The sequence below is a fragment of the Astatotilapia calliptera genome, chromosome 10, assembly GCF_900246225.1.
Source record: "Astatotilapia calliptera chromosome 10, fAstCal1.2, whole genome shotgun sequence".
Taxonomy (NCBI): domain Eukaryota; kingdom Metazoa; phylum Chordata; class Actinopteri; order Cichliformes; family Cichlidae; genus Astatotilapia; species Astatotilapia calliptera.
The window spans coordinates 3109862-3130697 of NC_039311.1; the positions used below are offsets into that span (position 1 = coordinate 3109862).

Here is a 20836-nt window from a genome sequence, read left to right on the forward strand (position 1 = left end):
CTTCTTTAACTGTCAAGTATCCCAGCAAGTCAGTATGTGTTTGAGATGCACAGCTGCTGATATACAGTGCTGTATGCAAAGCTGTGGCATGGGTCACATGTTAATTATGTGCTCTTGTCCCAACAAGAACAGGAAGGTGTTTCAGTACACAGCATGGTATTCCAGAAAGTTTCTTCAAAGAAACACCAGAGCCCTTATTTATAAAGCTTCTCAGGAAAGTGTAGGAAAACAGTCCTAACTGGCCCAAAATTCTTATGTATTCATTCTGCTTTTTTATCAATATTCCTGCCATAGTAGCTACTCCTATCACATCCTGCAAAATTAAAATCACAACGGATGCTACAAAGATTAAATTCAAAATTCTTTAGAATGACTCCATTAAGCATAATCTTGCTATGGTATCTGAATAACACTGTCCATGCTACGAAGAAGAACTCCTTTCAGTTCCTGAGTTGGATAAAGTTCCAGTTAAAGCTGTTCAAATTTGAGACGCTACTACTCTCATATCATATCTCATATCTGTGTAATTTGCGTATATACTGTATATTCTGTGTATTTATTATCTCACTCTTATTGCCTGTTTATGCCCTGTCCTTATCTTCAACGTCATGCTGCTCTGTTGTATGTTAACTGCCCCTTGGGGATAAATAAAGTCTTTCTGATTCTGATATCACCACACTGAATAGGTTTTACTTGACTTGCCAGAGAACCAAAGCATCATGATTGGACAATGCAAATTATTATCCAGTTTTTCTTGTCCATAAAACCTTACACATATTATAATATCATTTGTGTGTTTTCTATTTGTTTACTTAATCCATTATCCATGAATTTGCATATTTGAAGCGCTATGGAACATCCATTTAATCATCGCGGTTAACCGAGAGTCAACAACTACGACAGCTAGCCCAGAGGCATGCATTAATGATAGTACTTACCTTTACTGAAATGTCTGCCAGTTAAGAAAAAACAGCTATGCTGTTATCCTGCATTGCTTTTATTTTTGTGCGCATGTCTCCTTTAAATAAAGAAAATGATAATGATGTCACAAATAAGACAATAAATCAGCTGAAGTGGAAAAAAAATGATGTGAATGTAAGGACATGTATAGATTATGTGTCATATTAAAATTTTTGGCTAATGTTGTTGGAACATCAAGCTGACATTTTAAAAGGATTAACAATTCCAAAATAAAGTCAAATTTAAATGCACATGTCACTGTCAACGGGCGCCGACTGTGCGAGAGCGTGAAACAGAGGTGTGGACACAGAAGGAGGCGGAGCAGACTTGGACCAAAAGCAAACTGTTTTATTTAGGCCGGTAAACATGAAAAAAGGTGAACACAGGAGCGACAGCTAACCTGTAACCAGTACTGGGAAACATAAATAAGATAACTGTGACTAAACATCATAACTGTGATAACAATGACTCGACGTGGTAACACAGACGTTGTGACAAAGACAGAATAGAACACAGACTAAATACACACAAGGGGCGATCAGGGCAAGTGGAAACACAAGAGGAAACAGCTGACACAAATGAACATAATGACACCACAGGGGAAGTGTAAAAGTAAGCACATTCAAGAAGGGAACGCTAGACTTTCAAAATAAAACAAAAAACACAGAGACGTAGGCATGGGAGCACAAACGAGACAACATTAAACACACAGGCACGAAATACATGACAGACCACCCAGAGAAGACCAGAACAGACTTACAGTAGAGGACATAGATGGACCTAAACTAGAATAGACTCATCTAAAACCTAACTAATAATGCAACACCAGAACTACACATATATTTATAAGAAAACACAATTTACAAAACACACTCAAAATGCTGGGTCAGACCCAGCCCCTGACAGCACAAATGTTTCAACAGTGACTCAGTATTTGGTTGATTTTGATTGCTGTTATCTGCTGATGTTATTGTGTTGCCACAAGATAACGCTGGCTATGTGGATACGTTTAGAGTAATTGCTTTCTTGAGAAATTAGTGTAGTGTAGTCTGAAATGGGCGCCAAGTGTAACTTGACCTGGAGAGCGTTGCACAAGAATTCCAATGTGCATGGACTGTTGGTCCTAGGCGCCAATGGCAAATAAAAATCTTGAATCTTGAACTGGCAGAGATTCACAGGAGAGAAGGGATGAAAAATGTTTTGCTTCAGGTAAGCATTCAAAGGGCAAGACAGAGCAGAAATAAATTAGTCGTCTAATTCAGTTATTATACTTACTTGTTCATTTCTCAAATTTTTACTTAATTGAGTTTCATCAACAAAAATACGTAACTGTTCCCCTGTAATATTCGAAAATTTCCTGGCAGCTCCATTTGCTCACATTAAAGTGTTATTTCACAGTGTCTGTGACTGCAATCCAATAGTTCCTTATTGTAACTTTATGTTACAATGCTTTTAGCGATTTGCTTTTCATTTGACTTTATTTCAGTGTTCAAAGTGGAGTCTCCAGCAAGAGTTTATTATAACTGCATGTCTTATCCCCAATTTCAGGTTTCTTGCTTTCTTGAGTGTGCGAGTTTGGCATGAGTCAGTCACTGCTTGCATCACACACGACTCATTTTTAAAACTGCCACTGTTGACAGCAGCTAAATATTGTTCTTGGCCCCATAAACACTGGAAACCACGCAACACAGTATAAACACAAAGCAACAATCATCAAAGTACTTCAAAGAGTCCATACGATACTAACAACAAAATCAATAATTGTAGGGCTATGATTATTACTTTTGATCATTTAAATACATTTTGCAAGCAATTAATGTGCAGTGATATAGTGCTGTTATTACAATGAAAGACTGCAGCAGCACTTACAATACATTACTGATAATGTTGTTATTTTACAGTGTATCTAGTGTAAAGTGTCACAGTATGATACTGTCAGCTGATTGTTGTCACTGTAGTGTTCTTGCTTTGTTTTTTTAAACTGTAACAACATACCAGCTTTGTCATAACTGCTTCACTATGTGCATCCCATAATTATACTACTGCCGCTGTATTCATTTTAACAGCTACGCTGAATGTGAACACAGCCCGGATGTGATTCATCACTACAGTAATCTTGGCTATGTTTGCACAATACCAGTTAAACCCTAACACAGGGACACTGGAAACCACAACTAAAAAAATAACAATAATAGTACTATCGGTGTTTCTTCTTTTCTCATTATTTTTTATTTAAGCCCAGTAGGAAAAGTTAAAATATTATTCATGAACAGACAAAGAACAACTGCACATGTATTCAGTAATAAAAAGTGTGTCAGGTTCCTGGATGACGTCAAAGCCAGCAGACATGCTGGAGGTGCTCTCAGCTCTTTTTAGCTGTTGGGCATTTACAGCAACTCAGGCATTCCCAACATGAGTCATCTTGGCTTGACAATGCCTCACCCAGAAGTAATCTGTGGGACGCCCACCTGAACCGGCACCACAGCCACCATGCCAGCCAGCTTTTGAGGAGCAATTACTGAGTCAGAGGGAATGGGAAACTTGGGAAAAGTTGTAAATCACGCTCATTAGGGCTCGATTACGCATCATGATACTGGCTCAGATATCTTCTTGCTGTCCCCATGCACAGGCTTAAACCTCTTCTTGTTGTTCTTTGGAAATATCTGGTGATTGATCCTGATTTAAAGTTAGCCCTTTGTCTAACTGATAGTATATAACGTGTGTTACGAATGCATGGTGCACATTATGTTGCGCATGACTTTGAGAAAGATGAACATATGGAAATAATTTATAGTTCTTTCTTTCTGACAGTATAACAGAGACTATTTAGAACTATCCATCCATCCATCCATCTTCATCCGCTTTATCCGAGGCTGGGTCGCGGGGGCAGCAGCCTAAGCAAAGAGGCCCAGACCTCCCTCTCCCCAGCCACCTCCTCCAGCTATTTAGAACTATCTGTATTTATTTAACGTCAGCTATTAATATCAAAAAGAGTCTTTGAAACTTGAAAGAAACAGAGAAATTATACATCCCAGCCAACAGGATAAGAGTGGGAATTTTTACAGACTGCTCACTTCAGTTGAGTGGTGTTTTCGCCTCTCTGTCACCACACTAGTGGTGCCAGATGTATCCATAAAACTTAGTGGAATTCCCCTATGGGTCTTTTTACAGCTTATGATGAGGATAATATGACAGTTTCTTCAGTAACATCCCACATACCACAACCCTACTGAAAATGAGCTGACTCTAGAAGGATACCTCAATACCACAGTGTTTGTGGATGATACCCAAACACTTATTGTCACAACGGGACTGCACGGACTCACGCGCAGGCTCTAAGTTTTGAAAACACAAGAGTCTTTATTACAGCAACACCAGGTGATCTATTTACAAAGGTGAGGGGAAAGCTAGGCTCCGGGGGTCCACACACAAATGGGGAAAGATGCTGAAAGTCCACACACACTCCATCCACGCTTCACGCTCCTCTTCACACTCCACGCACACTCGATCGCTCGGGAAACACAAGGGTTGGTCCAGGGAATCTGGACACAGAGACATGAAGGGAATACAAAGGAAGATCGCTGAGAAACAGTATATTTGCAGAGTGAACTGAGCTGGGGTTACACTGACGAGGGTCGGCAACGGTCCAGCGACGAGAAACACAGAGCTGCCATCTTAAAAAGGAGCTGGAACACTCTCAGGTGATGAGCCACAGGTGCGTGATTGCGACCAGGTGCGTGGGCCAAGGGCAGGAGCCCACAGGTGAGCTCCGCCCAGGCAGAGGGAGGAGGGAGAGAGAGGAAGGGAGAGAGCAGGAACAAAAATGAAAATAAAAACATATGTAGCCATACTGAGCCAACCGGGTAGGCACAGGGACCCTGACACTTATTCAGTGAAGCTGAGGTTGTAATTATGAAGCTGAGGTTATAGTTATGTTGTAATATAGAATATAACAGTCCATTCCAAGTACAATGCAGTCAAATAAATGTGGGCACACTGACCTACTTACGTGCTGTTAAATATCAGGATTTAACTCATCTTCCTTGCAAAAGTAATTTAAAGAAAATGGAATTAGATGTACCCAGTTTAACAGTAAGAGGTCTTAGACAGTTAAAATATTGGGCAAAAGACAACATCAAAGAAGACACTCTTCTGGCTCGGTATTTGGACAAGGACATTTTTGGAGTTTCCTCATTAGTGTGTTTATAAATCAAAGAAAAAGGGAGACTTTGTGCCAGGCCTTAACTACATCCTCACTCAGTTTGTGCTTATATCTGGATGGGTTGTAAAAGTGTCCCGATATCAAAGATCAAGGGGAATGTGCGGAGCTTTATTAACTACAGATATAAAGTTAATGAGTCATATCCTGAAGCTATGTGAAAGACTTGTTGAATCTAGGTTAAGGAGAGAGGTGACAATCAGCAAGCAGCAGCATGGCCTAATGCCAAGAAAGAGCACTACAGATGTGATGTTTGCCTTATGAGCATTGATGGACTATAGAGAAAGTCAGGAGTAGTTGCACTGTCTTTTTGGATCTACACAAAGCATAAGATAAGATTTTCACTGGGAGTGAGCAGACAAGGCTGAGATGACTTGGACATGTGCAAAGGAGGGATAGTGGATACACTGAACAAAGGATGGTGATTATGGAGCTGCCAGGCAGCTGAAAAATAGACCTCACAGGAGGTTCATGGATGTAGTGAAGGAGGATATGCAGAAGATGCTAGGGATTGGTTGAAATAAAGGCAGATGACTGACTGAGGCAACCTGTAAACACAAAAACTAGAAGGTTGCTTTTGAGGTATGTTTCTAGGTTATTGTCCATCTGTAGTGTAAAGTGTTTTCTGAACCTGAATTTGAGCAAAACATAAACTTCCAAACTGAGTGTGTTACTTCCTATGGCAGACACAGCATAAATAAACTCCTGTGAGCCAGTTCCATTGGAAAGGATATCACATCATCACACTGCCCATACAAGTTTTCCAAAGTTTTCCAATTACTCATCTGCAACACAGCTGCCAATAGAGCAGTAGTCCATGTATTGTGGTGTGCTACACAGTCAAAATTATAATAATTGTGTCACTGTCACCTTGGACATGATTATATATGGCAACACCACATCACACATCCTGTACTATCCTAAATAGTCCTTCATTAATTGCTGACCTTTTTAGAGACTAATGGAATCAGTGAGAAATTCTGGGTTTAAACCGCGCCACAGTACCGATACAGCGCTATTAAGAGTTTTTAATGAACTGCTTTTAACTGCTGATTCAGGGCGCTCAGTGGTCCTAGTTTTATTAGACTTAACGTCGGCTTTCGAAACGGTTGATCACAATATTCTCCTGGCAAGGCTAGAACATGTAGCTGGACTTAAAGGTAATGTCCTTTCATGGTTTAAATCATACTTATCTGAGAGGTCTTTCTCCGTCACAATGAGGAAATACTCTTCCTCTTCTGCCCCTTTCCGTTGCGGTGTCCCCCAGGGCTCGGTGCTAAGTCCTACATTATGTTCTTTGTACATGCTACCCTTGAGACTCATTTTCAGAAAGCATAATATCTCGTTTCACTGCTACATCCAAATTGACTCCCCCCAGAATCAGGATGTCCAGTCCTCATTAGTGCCTTTGTTCAACTATCTGCGGGAAGTTAAAGCTTGGCTATTACAAAACTCTCTAACTCTAAATGATAATTATTGTTTTTGACAGTCCCATTCCCCTGGACCAGCTAACTAATACACTGGGGTCCTATGCCAGCCATCTCTCTTATACTGTTAGAAATCTTGGCGTGGTCCTGGGCAGCTCACTCAAGTTAGACAAACAAGTTGCCTCAGTTGTGAAAACGAGTTTTTACCAGCTACGTCAAATCTCCAAAGCAAAGCCCTGTATTCCACATAAAGACCTTGAAAAGCTTATCCATGCCTTCATTACTTTGAGACTAGACTATTGCAATTCTCTGTACACGGGCCTCCAATTCTCTCCCCTCCAACGTTTGCAATTAGTTCAAAATGCCGCAGCACGCCTCTTAACTGGCACCAGAAGGCATGATCCCATCCCCCCACTTCTAGCCAATCTACACTGGCTCCCTGTTAAATACCATATTAAAATCCTTTTGTATACTTTAAAATTTTAAATAACCTGGCACCCAGTTACCTAACAGGCCTTCTCAACGTGTAGAGCCCCAAGAGAGCGCTCAGATCCTCTAACCAACTGCTCTTAGTGCAACAAAGGCCCCGACGAAAGACTAGAGGGGACCGAGCTTTTGCAATTGCTGCACCCAAACTCTGGAATAATCTTCCTATCGATGTCCGCATGTCAGATTCCATTCAATTGGAATCTAGACTTTGAAGCAAATTAGTTTGGACATCCACCTGGTCTGCAGATGTGCTATGTAACTGTAACTATAACTGTTTTTAAATGTTTTTAACTGTTCTTGTTGCCTTTGTTGTAATCTGCTTTGCTACCTTGTGTGAAGCACTTTGATGGACACTGTCCTTTTTAAATGTGCTATAGCAATCAAAGATTGATTGATTGATACTGAGAGTCAAATTCCTCCGTGTAAACTACGCTGAGAAGAAAGACAAGTATCTGTTTTGTTTTGTTGTTGCTGTTTGTTTTTTATGGACACATTTGGGCTGTGTGTTACTGATCAAGCACTTAGCGCGTACAGAGCAGTAAAGAAAAGGTGAAACCAGCTTTACACTAAGTTCAGACACTTTATTCAGAGATGCAGTTTTACATTTATATTACTATAACTATGCCAAATTTTTATGACATGTGGCTGAACTGCTTTTTTTTGGCGCATGCTCTGCCACATACAAACACAGACACACACCTTTATTAGATTTCTGGAACCTGTTGGCACTTCACTGAAACAGGCTCAAGTGACTAACAAAGGACTCGTTGACTAATGGAGCAAATCAGTGACCTCAATCAGCGCAGAAAAGTGGTGACGTGTTTTGAGATCTGTCACCTTCTTTAACCCAGACCAAGCCTTCTTTTACTATTATGCCTTACACAGAGGTACAATAGCAAACATTCTTCCTCAATGTACTGAAAGGTTTCTCAGCTTCTGCATAGTTTGGACTGTCAACATTTGGTTATGCTGTGTCAGCTATTACATGTCTTTTATTTTACGAGGTTCCATTTTTTATATGCCATGTTTTACGTATCAAAAAATGATTTGAAAAAAATAATCAGGTCCTTTCCAAGTATTAACATTAGCTCAGTGCAACTCCAGATGTACAACAACACATGACCTATTACACTATGCAGTTATTATTTAACAAAAAATAAGCCAAAATGCAGAAGAAGTGTGTAAAAAACTAACTTCACTTGCAGCCAGATACTGTCAAAGGAGGTAACACCTCAAATCTGATGAAACACCTGGCGACACATAGCGTTTTTTTAAAAGCCGAGAAATGCGCCGTATTTGATAGTTTGCTGCAAGACCTCACACCGTGCACATCTACTGCGGGTGGGTTGCCTGTTATCGGACCCGGAGTTAGCAACATCCCCCAAAAACACGTCCTGGCCCCTAGCCCTGCCAGTGTAGCAGAAATGATGACGGATGATGATGGCAGCAGCAGCAGCCGTTCTTCTCTGCGTGAGTAGCTTTTCTCTCTAAAATTATTACCACTAATGGTGATAATCCACGAATTCTATTTAAAATTTTTAACTCTGTGGTGAACCCCCGTCCCTCTATGCCACTGCTGTCTTCCCCGGGTCTTTGTGGAAAATTCTCAAACTATTTTTTAGATAAAGTTTTATCCCTTAGATCTACTCTTCCTCTGGTGACTGATTGTATGTCTACTCCTGATTGTTCGGCCACTTTTTATCAATTTGAACCCGTTTCTCTCTCCACTCTGAAGCGTCTAATTGATAAATTGAACAATACTAACTGTGTACATGATGCTCTCCCATCCCGTATTGTTAAGGATTGTTTCAGTGTAATTGGACCTTGTTTATTGTCCATATTGAACTTCTCCTTGCTTTCTGGCTACGTACCTTCAGCTCTCAAGCATGCCATAATCCAACCTGTTCTAAAAAAAAGGAACCTTGAGCTTAGTGATTTTGCCAATTTTAGGCCAATTTCTAAGCTTCCCTTTCTGGCTAAAATACTTGAGAAGGTGGTTCTGCTCCAACTGCAGACCTACCTTGATGAGAATAATATAAATGATAAATTTCAATCGGCCTTCAAACAACATCACAGCACAGAATCAGCATTGCTTCGTGTTTTCAATGATCTCCTACTAATGGCTGACAACGGACGCCCCTCAGTCTTAGTGCTTTTGGATCTATCATCGGCATTTGACATGGTTGACCATAATATCTTATTAGCGAGACTTGAGCACACTGTAGGCATCAAGGGCGCTGCCCTGGATTGGTTTAAATCCTATCTCTCCAATCGGCTCTCTACGGTACATCTGGCTACATCCTCTTCCTCGGCTGTACCTGTTTGCTGTGGTGTCCCCCAGGGATCTGTGCTGGGCCCTACCCTTTTCTCATTATATTTGCTTCCTTTAAGTGCCATCTTTGAGAAATACCATATTGCTTATCACTATTATGCAGATGATATCCAGCTCTATTTTGAGCTAAACGACGATCTTCCTCTGTCTCTGAATAGCCTCCGAGAATGCATGTCTGAGGCCAAGAAGTGGTTGTTGTCGAATTCTCTTATCCTTAATGAGAAGAAAACCGAGATTATGATTTTTGGTAGTAATGCCCTTCGTGCCAAACTCCGCGATGCCTTTGGTTTTCTTAGTTGTTCTCTCTCTGATACTGTCAGGAATCTGGGTGTCTTATTTGACAGCTCCTTTTCACTTGACAAACAAGTGTCTGCTGTTGTCAGATCTAGTTTTTACCAGCTTCGTCTTATCTCTAAGGCTAGGCGCTATATCCCGCATAAAGACCTCGAAAAGCTCATCCACGCCTTTGTAACGTCGAGGCTAGACTATTGTAATTCACTTTATTGTGGTCTCCACTCTTCCCTTTTACAGAGATTACAGACAGTTCAGAATGCTGCAGCTCGCATTCTAACTAAAACCAGCAAGTTTGCCCACATTACTCCTGTCCTTGCCGATCTGCACTGGTTGCCTGTCAAATATCGTATTCAATTTAAAATTTTGTTGTTTACTTTTAAAATTACTAACAACACTGCACCCAGCTACCTTAAGGACCTTTTAAACCCTTATGCTCCTGCTAGGGCTTTAAGGTCATCGTCACAGTTACTGCTGGCTCAGCCCAGATCTCGACTTAAGACTAGAGGTGATCGATCGTTTGCTCTTGTCGCACCTGTGCTGTGGAACAATCTCCCGATTGGCATCCGGGCATCTGATTCTATTCATTCTTTTAAATCACAGCTTAAAACATATCTTTTTAAACTTGCCTTCTCCACCTTTTAATTGCTGGTTTGTTTGTTTGTTTGTTTGTTTGGTTGCTGTGACCTATTGACCTCTTGTATTAATTCCCTCCTATCTTTCTATTGGTGTCTTTTATTATGGAATGTGCTGTAGTCATTCTTATTGGTAGCTTTTATCTATGAACATAACTCGTTATTTTTATTTATCCGTTATCAATGTTTGAACCTTTTATTGTTTTATGTAAAGCACTTTGGTATGCCCAAGGCTTTTAAATGTGCTCTATAAATAAAGATTGTTGTTGTTGTTGTTAGCTTAATGTTGTTTGTGTGTAATTTACGTTGAGTAGGCTAACCACGTTATTACATTAATGCATGTAAGGTGAACTAGCAAACATCATCATAGCTACATGCGGCTGTCTTCTTGTTTGATGGCAGATACTCCCTTCACCCTGGCCAAAAAGGCTAAAATGACCAAAGAAAAAGTGGAAAACAGCTGAACATGAGAGGTTTTTGGACAAAGTTTGTGTTTTTTCCATTGTTTAAGCACTGCTTCCAGCCAGGTGGTTCTCATCACAAGCACTACAAAAGCAAACGTTTTGGCAGTTTGCTGGTCTGAAGCATTCAGCTGTGTGTTACCACAATGCCAAGCAGGAAAGACACCAGTGATGATCTTAGAGAACAAATCCCTCAGTGCTCATTAATCTGGAAAGGGTCATTTCCAAACATTTTTTTGGAAATTGTTTTCATTTTAAGTCTTTCATTTTACAGAAAAAAAATTATCCCAAAGTCAGACAAAGTGAAACTGAATGTCAAAAAATACATGAGCGACATGTTAAAGTTTAGAATGTCACACTAAGACTGATCAAAAATAACTTGTTTGAAAAGGCTGCCAGCAGAAAGCCTCTTTTTGGCACAGCCTAGGTTTGCAAAGTTACATCAGATGTCTGACCACATAGCACAGAAAAACATGGGGTGGGCATGATTTGGGCAACTTGCAGTCTTTTAGTCCACCATGATCTCTGCTATATAACAAAGTATTCTAGAGTCAAAAAAGGTTGTCAAACAGTGACAAGCGAAGCTTAGCCAAAACACAAAAAAACCTAAATGTAGCAATGACAAAGTCCAAAACTCAGCCTCACTGAAATATGTTAATAAATTGCTGCAAGAGGTGGTTGTGCAAGCTACTGAATAATGGGGTGTACTTCCATATTGTGTTTTGTCCTAATGACAGTGTTTAATATGCTGTGCATTCTTCACCTGAGGATGTATTTACCACATTTTCCAGTGTATATGCGTCACAGTAAATTACTGCTTTACTCTAGGTTTGAATGACTCCAACCGACTGACTAACAACATGCCAATAACACACAATACTCACGATCCACATGGTATATGGTGATGGAAGTTTGACATTTCTTTTATTTGACAATACATGACACCGTAAAAGACTGGCACATAATCAGGGGAAGGGCACACTGCAGAACACAAACTGAATGGTTTATCACAAACATCAAGGCAACTCGGATTACACTGCTAGGAAAACGATAAGGCACCTTCTTTGACACCTGATCACCCATACTGATGAGCAACGTTTTCAAGCTATATCATACAGTGATGTTTCCAAACACGCATGTGGACAACGGTAATACTTTTCTTTTGTACATTGTGCTTGCGAATGTTTTTCCGAGACTGGGTCTGTGTACTTATTAGACCCAAGCATGAGTTGGTGACACAGCGTTTAATTATGACAACAACACCAAAAAAATGAAAATACTACATGTTGTCTCAAGATCCAGTGCACAGCAGTTGAGGCCACAGCAAATGCCAAAGAATCTCTCACTACTGTAGTGTTGTGCATCTTCCAGTTTTACATACATCTCCATGGTTTCACAGTAACCGAACAAAAACATTGGAAAGAAAAAAGCCCTTCATTTCACCACACAAATGTAAGCATGGATCCTAACAGCCAGATCTAGAGCAGATAGGTAGTTCTTCATACACTTAATGACAAGCTTGGCAATGTCTGAAATATGCTGGAAATTTACAGCCACCTAGTGGTTGCATGAGAAACTGTATCACAAGGCGTCTGTAGATGTGCATTTGCACACTTTGCCTCGTCATTATAAAGTCATGTTGTTGTTTTTTAAATAAAATGTATTGTTTGGCTATAATTTAAAAGATGGGACTTTGAAAGTTTTCTCAGAATTACTATGGACACTTAGCCATATTACTGTTCTTTAACATAATGATCAATGAACATTGAGGGGATTATCCGGTCTTTAAGTGATGGCCTGATGAATCCTGCTTCTGGGCCCAAACTACTCTGCGTTTAATAAGGCTTTTGTGCTTTTTACATGTTTTAATGCTTTGTATCTTGTTCTATTTAATCTCAACAAGCTTATCTCAGTTGTTCTCCTGACTGAAGTTCAGTCCGTTTACAGCATCCTGCCAAAAGATTGCATTTGTCCCTAACCTTCGGGAACCCTCACGTTAACTTTTATTGAGTGGAAAAAAGTTGATTTATCCTCTAGCTTTACTGTTTATGTTATGCTAACATAGCTGTGTCGCTAGCGATCAAGTAGCACATCATTATATACCAGCTAGCCAAACTTCAGTAACCCTACAAACGTCACTGCTGTTTAGTTTTGTCTTCATTTATGTTAAAAGTGATAGCAGAGCTGTACGTCTTAATTTGTTTCTGAAATCCCTCACTCAGAACATGCTATATTATATTTAGATGGAAGCTAGCGAGCTAACTTCCTGCTAACTTCTAACTGTTAAATTTCATAAATTCTGTTTTCATGGATGCCTGGATGTTAAACTTATTTGTTACACCTGGTAAAGCAGCAACACTGATTATTTTATTAAAGATGAAAGAATTTAGACAGTTTTAACTCTCACTGATGCCGCAGTGATCTTGTGACTTTGAGACCTGCAGTGGAGTTTGGGCCCAGGCACGGCTAATGACTCAGACTCAAGCTTAAAGACCGGATAGCTAATGCAGAAGGAGATATTTAGCAAGCCAGAAGTGGACAAGTCCAGTTCTTCATTCACCGCAGCTCATAAAGATGTAACAACTCAGACATGTTCCAGTCATTCACTTGGTCCTTTGATTCACTTTCAACAACTAAAGTTCTACTGACAGACTTTTAACTAGTTTCACTATCAACGTTTCAAGTATGACTGTCCTGTACTGTATAACAACCCTGAGGTAGTCTCATTATGGTTCCACTACACCTACCCCCGTGGTGGCTGTAGTTCTTCATAAAGCACAAATTAGTTCAGAGTATCGCTTTAGCAGGAAGAGGAAGCTTTCTGTCTGTTCAGAGAAACTGGAGATGTAGAAAGTGATTTGTCTTGCGCCTTGCACCAGGAAAAATCTTAACTTCGTCAATAATTTTTTTGTTTTGTACGAGCACTGAACTATTAAAATACCTCACACATCACACGTGTGTTTTGATTCCCAGTGTAACTTAAAACGTTAGAATATTAAAAAACAAACAAGCAAATGAGTGAACAACTATGATGAGTTGAGACATCTGAGCTACACCGCATCAGATTTCTAGCTGGCATTTACTCCATTTGTAGTAAGCATATCCCGAAACTACATTAGGGACAGGATGTGCTGTAAGTAGTGTTCTCTCAGCTACCGATAAGCAAAGTACTCTGATCTATACTTGCTACTAACAGGGATGCATTTGAAGGGGATTTAAACATTCACAGGACTGAACATACAAAGGCAATGTCATGTGACTTTTGCATTAATGACACTCATTACCCCATTCCCAAACCCTACCCAAGCTAAAGTCCAAAACCCTTTAAGCATTAGTCACTTCAACAGATCACTTCATTGCATCCAAAATTAATAACCAAATAAAATACTACACTCCAATAAAATTACAGAAAAACTAGTCTAATAAATTATGGTGATTAAAAAATAATAATTTCTTAGAACTGATCTCAGTGCTATACTGTACTTAATCCCCACTGTGCAGAGCTGAAGGGTCCCTGGGGTGGTGTCTTGGGGCCCACCCTCCCCCTGGCTGGGTCCCCCCAGCAGCTGCAGGGTGACATTGGCAGGTCCCGGTGCCGAGGATGTCTGCCTTTGGCAGTCACAATCCTTCGGTTGGTCCCCTTTCCTTCATTCAGCTTGTCCTCTGTGGTTCAATGTGCAATGTGGGCCACACTCCACATAGAAACTGTACAATGTTAAGATACAGCCACAGGTCACCAGTGAGATAACAAATATTCAAACAAACACGTGACACTACATAACATACACAATATCCTGCAGACAAAGAGTTGGGTGTACCTTTACTTTTGGCCTGTACTTGAGGTAGGTTGATCTGATCTGCAAACTAAAAAACAAGAACAATTGATTTGAATCCATGTGGACAATAAACCGCACTGCAGCTGTAATCTCCTGTGACTGAAGCTTACCTGAAAAGTATGTGTAGGTAAGACCCCAGACCTGTAAATATGTGCCACCACGCATGGAACTGTGTTACCACTCCAACACCAGGGGGCAGTGTTTGTCTACTGGCTCTGGGATTCAAAAGTAAGTGTTTACCCAACAACTCGAGACATTAACAAAGTGAAACATTTTTATCAACTACAACAAAAAATGATAAGAAATTGACCCAAAGATCGTGATTTAACAGCTGCATGGACATTTAAACCTAAACATGCATTTTTTTTTTTTAGAGAAACAGTGTCGGTTGGTTTGATTGCAGTAACATCGGAGTTACAGTTTATGACTTTGAAGTGAACACTTTTACCATTGCAACTGTTAGGTGGAGAATAATTAACTTGGTTCTCAGAATTTCACAATTAACCTTAACTTCCACTACTCACCTTAAAGAGTCACAGAAGATATTGTCGATGTTCCAAAGAAGGAAACCCAACAAAAAGATAGCTAAAGAGGTGTAGAACAGTGGCTTGTGCCATGGGTACACCCTGAAAGAAAATCAAACAACAACAACAAAAAACACCCTTCAGCATGTTGTTGCCTTACTGAATATTAATGAATAACACGTCTTTTGATATGTTAATGTTTCTTATTTAATGGACCTTGTGGCAAACTTACCATGTAACAATGAAGATAGAACGCAATACTAGGCAAGCTACTAGAGCACCATACATGACCTGGAAACAAGGGCAGGTGTTTGGATTTGAAACAGAGTTGGATCATGCATGATATGGATACAGATACAATCTTTCAGTAATTATACATTTCCACTGAGTCAGCAGAGTTCAACTGACAGGAAATTCCTCCGATGGAAACAGCCCGAGCTTGTGCACAACAAATAATAGCACAGCTTATTAGCATATGATGTTGGTCATGTAAAATCTCCTTTCATCTAACATTTTTGTTTTCTGGTGTTTCATGCACATTGTAGCCAACTGCTAACCTTTTGTGATATAAATCATTTGAGCTTTCTAATCAGAATTGTCAGCAGTTTTATTTCTGCTCAGGAAGTGGCATATCTGAGAAGTTCCTTATAATCGAAAAAGAACATGCAGCCAGAAAGATTTCTAATACTAAATCTAGCCAAGCCCAATAATCATATTCAAGTTCTGTTTCATGTTGGCTTTAGCTGAGCTGTGAAAAGCATGGACACATTTATTAAAAGGTCTAACACTGCACTAGCTTTGTGCAGGGATCGACCCTCCGCTCTAACTCTGAGCAACAGCTGCTCACCAGAAGGCAGAAAAAGCCTGTTGGAAACAGAAGTCTGTAAATGTGTCACACACCCAATCATAAAAAGGTAATTTTAGCATTTTTCATTAATTTAACTGAAAAACAAATGGGAACATCTTCTGTGTTTTTCCAACAGTCTGCTAGTAACACAGTGCCTAAAGATACAATTTAAAACAGGTTCTTTAGGTGTCAGGTGTCTTTTTATACTTGAATGATCATAGGTCATTTTTTGTTAAGCTGATAAAGAAACATTTCCTTGAAAATGGTCAGGGACAACAAGTCGGTGACAAAGTTAAACATTTGAAAGACCTTCACAAAGCCTGGAGAACAATTACTGAAGAACAGTTCAAAAAGTTATACGTCTGGTTCCTTGAAAGCAAAATATAAAGAAATTAAGGGTGGCTCAAGACTTTTAGACAGAACTGTAACTAACAGGTAATTGAGGCCCATAATTCAGGACTCACTAATCCCTGTTAGACTGTGTTGTGTTTGACCTGTAGCATTATTGACTTGGCTCTTTTTTAACAACAGATAAAAAGGAACAATATGGTAGCAAATTAGAATATAACTAAAGAAAGGAACCAGTATATACAGCTAGGTCCATAAGTATTTGGACAATTCTAATTCTATTTTTTCTAGTTGGAGGTTATACAGAGCTCTGTTTACCCTCCACAGTGGAATTTAAAAACAAAACAGCCTAATGTGATTCAGATGCAAAAATTTAACTTTAACTCTAAGGCTCAAAAATATATTGACAACTGGCTAGCAAGCTGTATCAGGTAAAGATATAGGAATTAAGTTGATTTAAAGTGTTCAAGTGTTTTCACTGGAATGGTTAATATGAGGTCAAAAGAAATGCTGATGCAAGTGAAAGAGGCCAGCATCAGGCTGGAAATACTAAATAAACCAGACAGATAGGAAAAGCTCATAGTCCACAGCATACTACATCATCTGTTACATTTGGTGGAGGCTGTGTATGGCTGCCAGTGGAACTGGGCCAGTAGCAGGCCTGGGTTAATTACCATTTATTATTATTACTATTACTAGCAATAGCAGTAGTTGTAGCAATAGTATATCACTGTCAGATTTTTGAGTAAGATTTAAAAATAAAGCAAACATTCTTCAGCTAAGCAGCACACAACTGTTAACTAAACTGACATCATGTTTCTGTGCATGTTTATGGATGTGTTGGCTCACCATGCTAGAACAGAGGGAGTGTTATCACAACCACTACAGACCAGTGTGATTAGTAAACAAATACAGCTCCAGGGACTAAACAAAGGCCACTTTGTCACATTGTCTTTATTGCTGTAACACAGCACATTACCTGAGACTATAACAGGTACAGACAAACACTAACAGCAGCCCTACATACTTGGCTATGCTTATCTTTAATGGTTTTTAGGGTTAGGCGTATTAGATTTATCTCTTTCCTGGCAACAAGTGTTTGACGTGTTTAATGCCACAGTTAAAGGTTTGTTTCTTTTTCAGGGCTCTGGATCATTTTTCTTAATGGTACACTTGAAATTCCTCTGCTTTGGTGTGAAATGCTGCCATACATTTAACACCCACAATGCACCAAGCTGAGTTTGCATGCCGCATTGGCAAGCTCAGTGTTTACACAAGCCAAAGTAGACCTAAGGCACCCTAATTGCAAACAATGAGCAACATGAGTCAGGTGAACATAATGCAAAACACTCCCTTACCTGGTGAAACACTGGCTCCTTCCACTGCAAATATACCTACACAAGTAACAGTCAACAGGGACAGGACGATCGTTAATGCTTTCTTCCTGAGTTCAGTTTCAGAGTAAACTGGTAATGAAAACATGTATACTCACCACAGTGACTGAGACACTGAAGATAAATAATACTGCAATAGGAAATAAACTGACACCTTTCTCCTGCTTGAAACACTCATATCTGAAAAACAAATTAATATTTATCTTTTATATTGATCTTGATAAGAAGAGAACCAAAGGGCAAAGGGCAAATATAAGCTGAGCTAAAATGAAAGTGAAATCTAGAAACAAATCTTCAAAAACAGGCTGGTTTTTTTTAAGGCATCAAGTTATCAGTAAAGGATTCACTGGTTCATTTTACAGTGATACTGGATTTGTTCTCAGGTGAGTGCTGCAACAATTGATCCAAAAAGATGAAGGCACTTACATACAGTAGACAAAAACGCAGGTACTGTAAATCATAGGCAACTCATCCAGTAACTGCAAATGACGAGACAGAAAAGAAAAGAAACACGCATTACTACATCACTGTACAAGCAAGCATTTGGTCAAGTAGCAAATGCTCATGAGTTCAGTTTATGCCCGCTTTTGCTGACATGTTCAGATTTGCAGCCCACCTGCATCTCATACAGCAGCGTCATGTGGAAGCACCAGGAACCAACACCAACAGCTTGGGTGTGGGGGAAGAGTACACACAAGACACAAAAATTCAAAGTTAGGACATTCGGCCGGAGGCGTTTGCTGTAAATACTGAGCCACTACTCTCAATAACTGTCACAAGCACGTTCTCGCAACAATCACAGCATTAATGCAGAGCCAGTGCACCAACCTGCCAGTCCGAGAAAAGAGCAGATGTAGCGGGACTCGAGGCCGTCACGGAATGTCTGGATGGCCCCGTAAATGGGAGGGAGAATCATGATCAGGTTGCTGACAGTGTTCCCTGTCAGCAAAGACAGCATAGATAAATGAAAGTCGGGTGACATGACCTTTAAGATAACTGCACATCTCTGAAAAGCTCAGAGAAAACGTGACATGGCCGCAACGAGTGTTATGCATGGTATCGCATTACCACGGTTGCAGCATAAAATTCAAAGGGTGCACAGCTATAAAATCTCTATTATACGATATAGAAGCAGTAGCACTAGGTTTCGTTTATTTAAACTGTTCAAATATGCAAATAGTTTGAATTTAGACTGATCTGGGTTTTTGCTTCTTAGCTAGTCAAAACTAAAACTACCCGACCCCTTTACTGACAAATTAATATGACACCTATACACTCAAACCTGAAATCACATTTTTCACACAGCATGTTACAATCTTGTGTTTTAGATCCTAATTTTATAGGCTGTGTTTTCCCCACTATGTTTTACAGTGTGGCACAGACAGATGAGGGCGACCTGTAGTAGGGTTGTAGTGGTCAGTTCTGATTCAAATGATTCAACCAATTACGCCGAGCAAAACTACGCTTGATATACAAATGTGTCCTCTGACTGAACCGGTGTCACTGTTCAGGCAGAGAACCTCCCTCCCCCCATAGGTCATTAACGTGTGCATGGAGCACTGCTTGCACATCATCTAGTCCACAGGGAACCTGACAAAACAGAGCTCAACTCTGAACACAACCTTGCACTTTGTGGGTGTGGCTATGTATGCACTGAGGCGTGGAAAACAATCAGACTTACCAGGACATTGCATTGTTTGAAAACTAACTTACTAGAATCTCCAGAAACCAGCATGCCTTTATCTGCAGATTCCTGATTAAAGCCACCAAAATATGCAGATTTTGGCTACTGATAAAAATTACCCATACCAGAAGTGCAGTCTACTATAAAGGACACACGAAACTATAGCAGAAAACCTGCAGCTAGGCAGATGTGTGTCAGACAGAGGAAGACAGATGACAAAGGAGTCCAAACTGCAACGCTTAAGATCACTTTGAGCCAACTTTGGATCAACTGTTGCACCATACAGTAACTCTGAACACCGCTGACAACAGCAAGTGAACCTTTTCCCTTCAAAGGAGAAGTACTGTAACAGTTACAATGTATTACAATGAACTTGCTGGACACATGGATTTTGCACTGTGTCACACATGACGACAGTCATTTGTATCACTTTATGTTACGAACTGTCGCCATGAACTATTAATAGGCTGGGTAAACATTTTTGTTTGCTGCACAGGAATGGGTCATTCTTCTGTTCGCTTGTTTGGCTAGAGTAAATTATTTCGAAGAGTTTTACTGTCTCCTTAATGTTCAAGCCTTTGTCCTGTCATTTCTGCTGATACAACAGCTTTTTGATAAGACTGATGGAAACAGCGGTTTAATCTAAGATTACGGTTCCAGAGGAACAGGTTTTTTTTATCGGTGGACAAGGCAGAGAGGCGCCCTGATAATGTGAAGGGAATGTTTTATCAAGTTTCCAGTGGTGCCCGTGACTGACTAACGTACTGTCTTACAGGAAGAACACGTTCAACAGCGGACTTGTAACACAAATGGCTGGCAACGTGAAATAATATGAAGTGAGCCGTTTGTGCTGAGCTGCTTTGCATACAGGTTTAAAGGTTGTTCGATACGTGTAGCGAGTGCTGGCTAGCGTTACGATGCACAGAACAGGTTGACAATATATCCGCTGTAAACAGCGTATCTTTTTCCTCATTTACTTACAGCTCCGGTAGCCGTACAGATTAACGTTTACACTACACGGAGAAAATCATGTTATTAGCCGAGATAACACAATAATAGATATGCACTACATTACAGTTACACCAGTTCTTCCTATGTTTACCTTAGAGGGGCGAAGTACTACGACTCTCCCAGTCTAAAGCCTCATTAAACGAACCCCCAAATTCACCGTTTTTAGAGTAAATGATGGTGCGGGCAGATTTTTACTTACAGAATTCCGCGATGTAAAAGGACACGACATAATTTTCCTCACACCAGTCCAGTGTTGAGGTCGGCCGCCCCCAGTATCCTTGCCTGTCTATCGAGGGAGCCATGATGAAAGAGGAGGAGGCTGTAGGCGCTAACGGATTTGTAGTCCCATCACAGTGCACGAGCGCTCCGCGAGCCCTC

At 40.2% G+C, this 20836-nt stretch overlaps 1 protein-coding gene across 1 annotated transcript; it reads right to left on the minus strand.

The window, feature by feature from the left end:
• Window positions 1-13161: 13161 nt before the first annotated feature.
• acer3 (alkaline ceramidase 3) lies at window positions 13162-20825 on the minus strand. Its single transcript, XM_026182393.1, has 11 exons — window positions 20658-20825; window positions 18592-18702; window positions 18380-18432; window positions 18190-18242; window positions 17862-17943; window positions 17728-17763; window positions 15407-15465; window positions 15175-15276; window positions 14761-14865; window positions 14633-14678; window positions 13162-14519 (listed from the first exon to the last, which is right to left on the minus strand). Exons 1-11 carry the CDS (start codon window positions 20758-20760, stop codon window positions 14466-14468), a joined length of 804 nt encoding a protein of 267 aa, XP_026038178.1. The 5' UTR covers window positions 20761-20825; the 3' UTR covers window positions 13162-14465.
• Window positions 20826-20836: the final 11 nt, after the last annotated feature.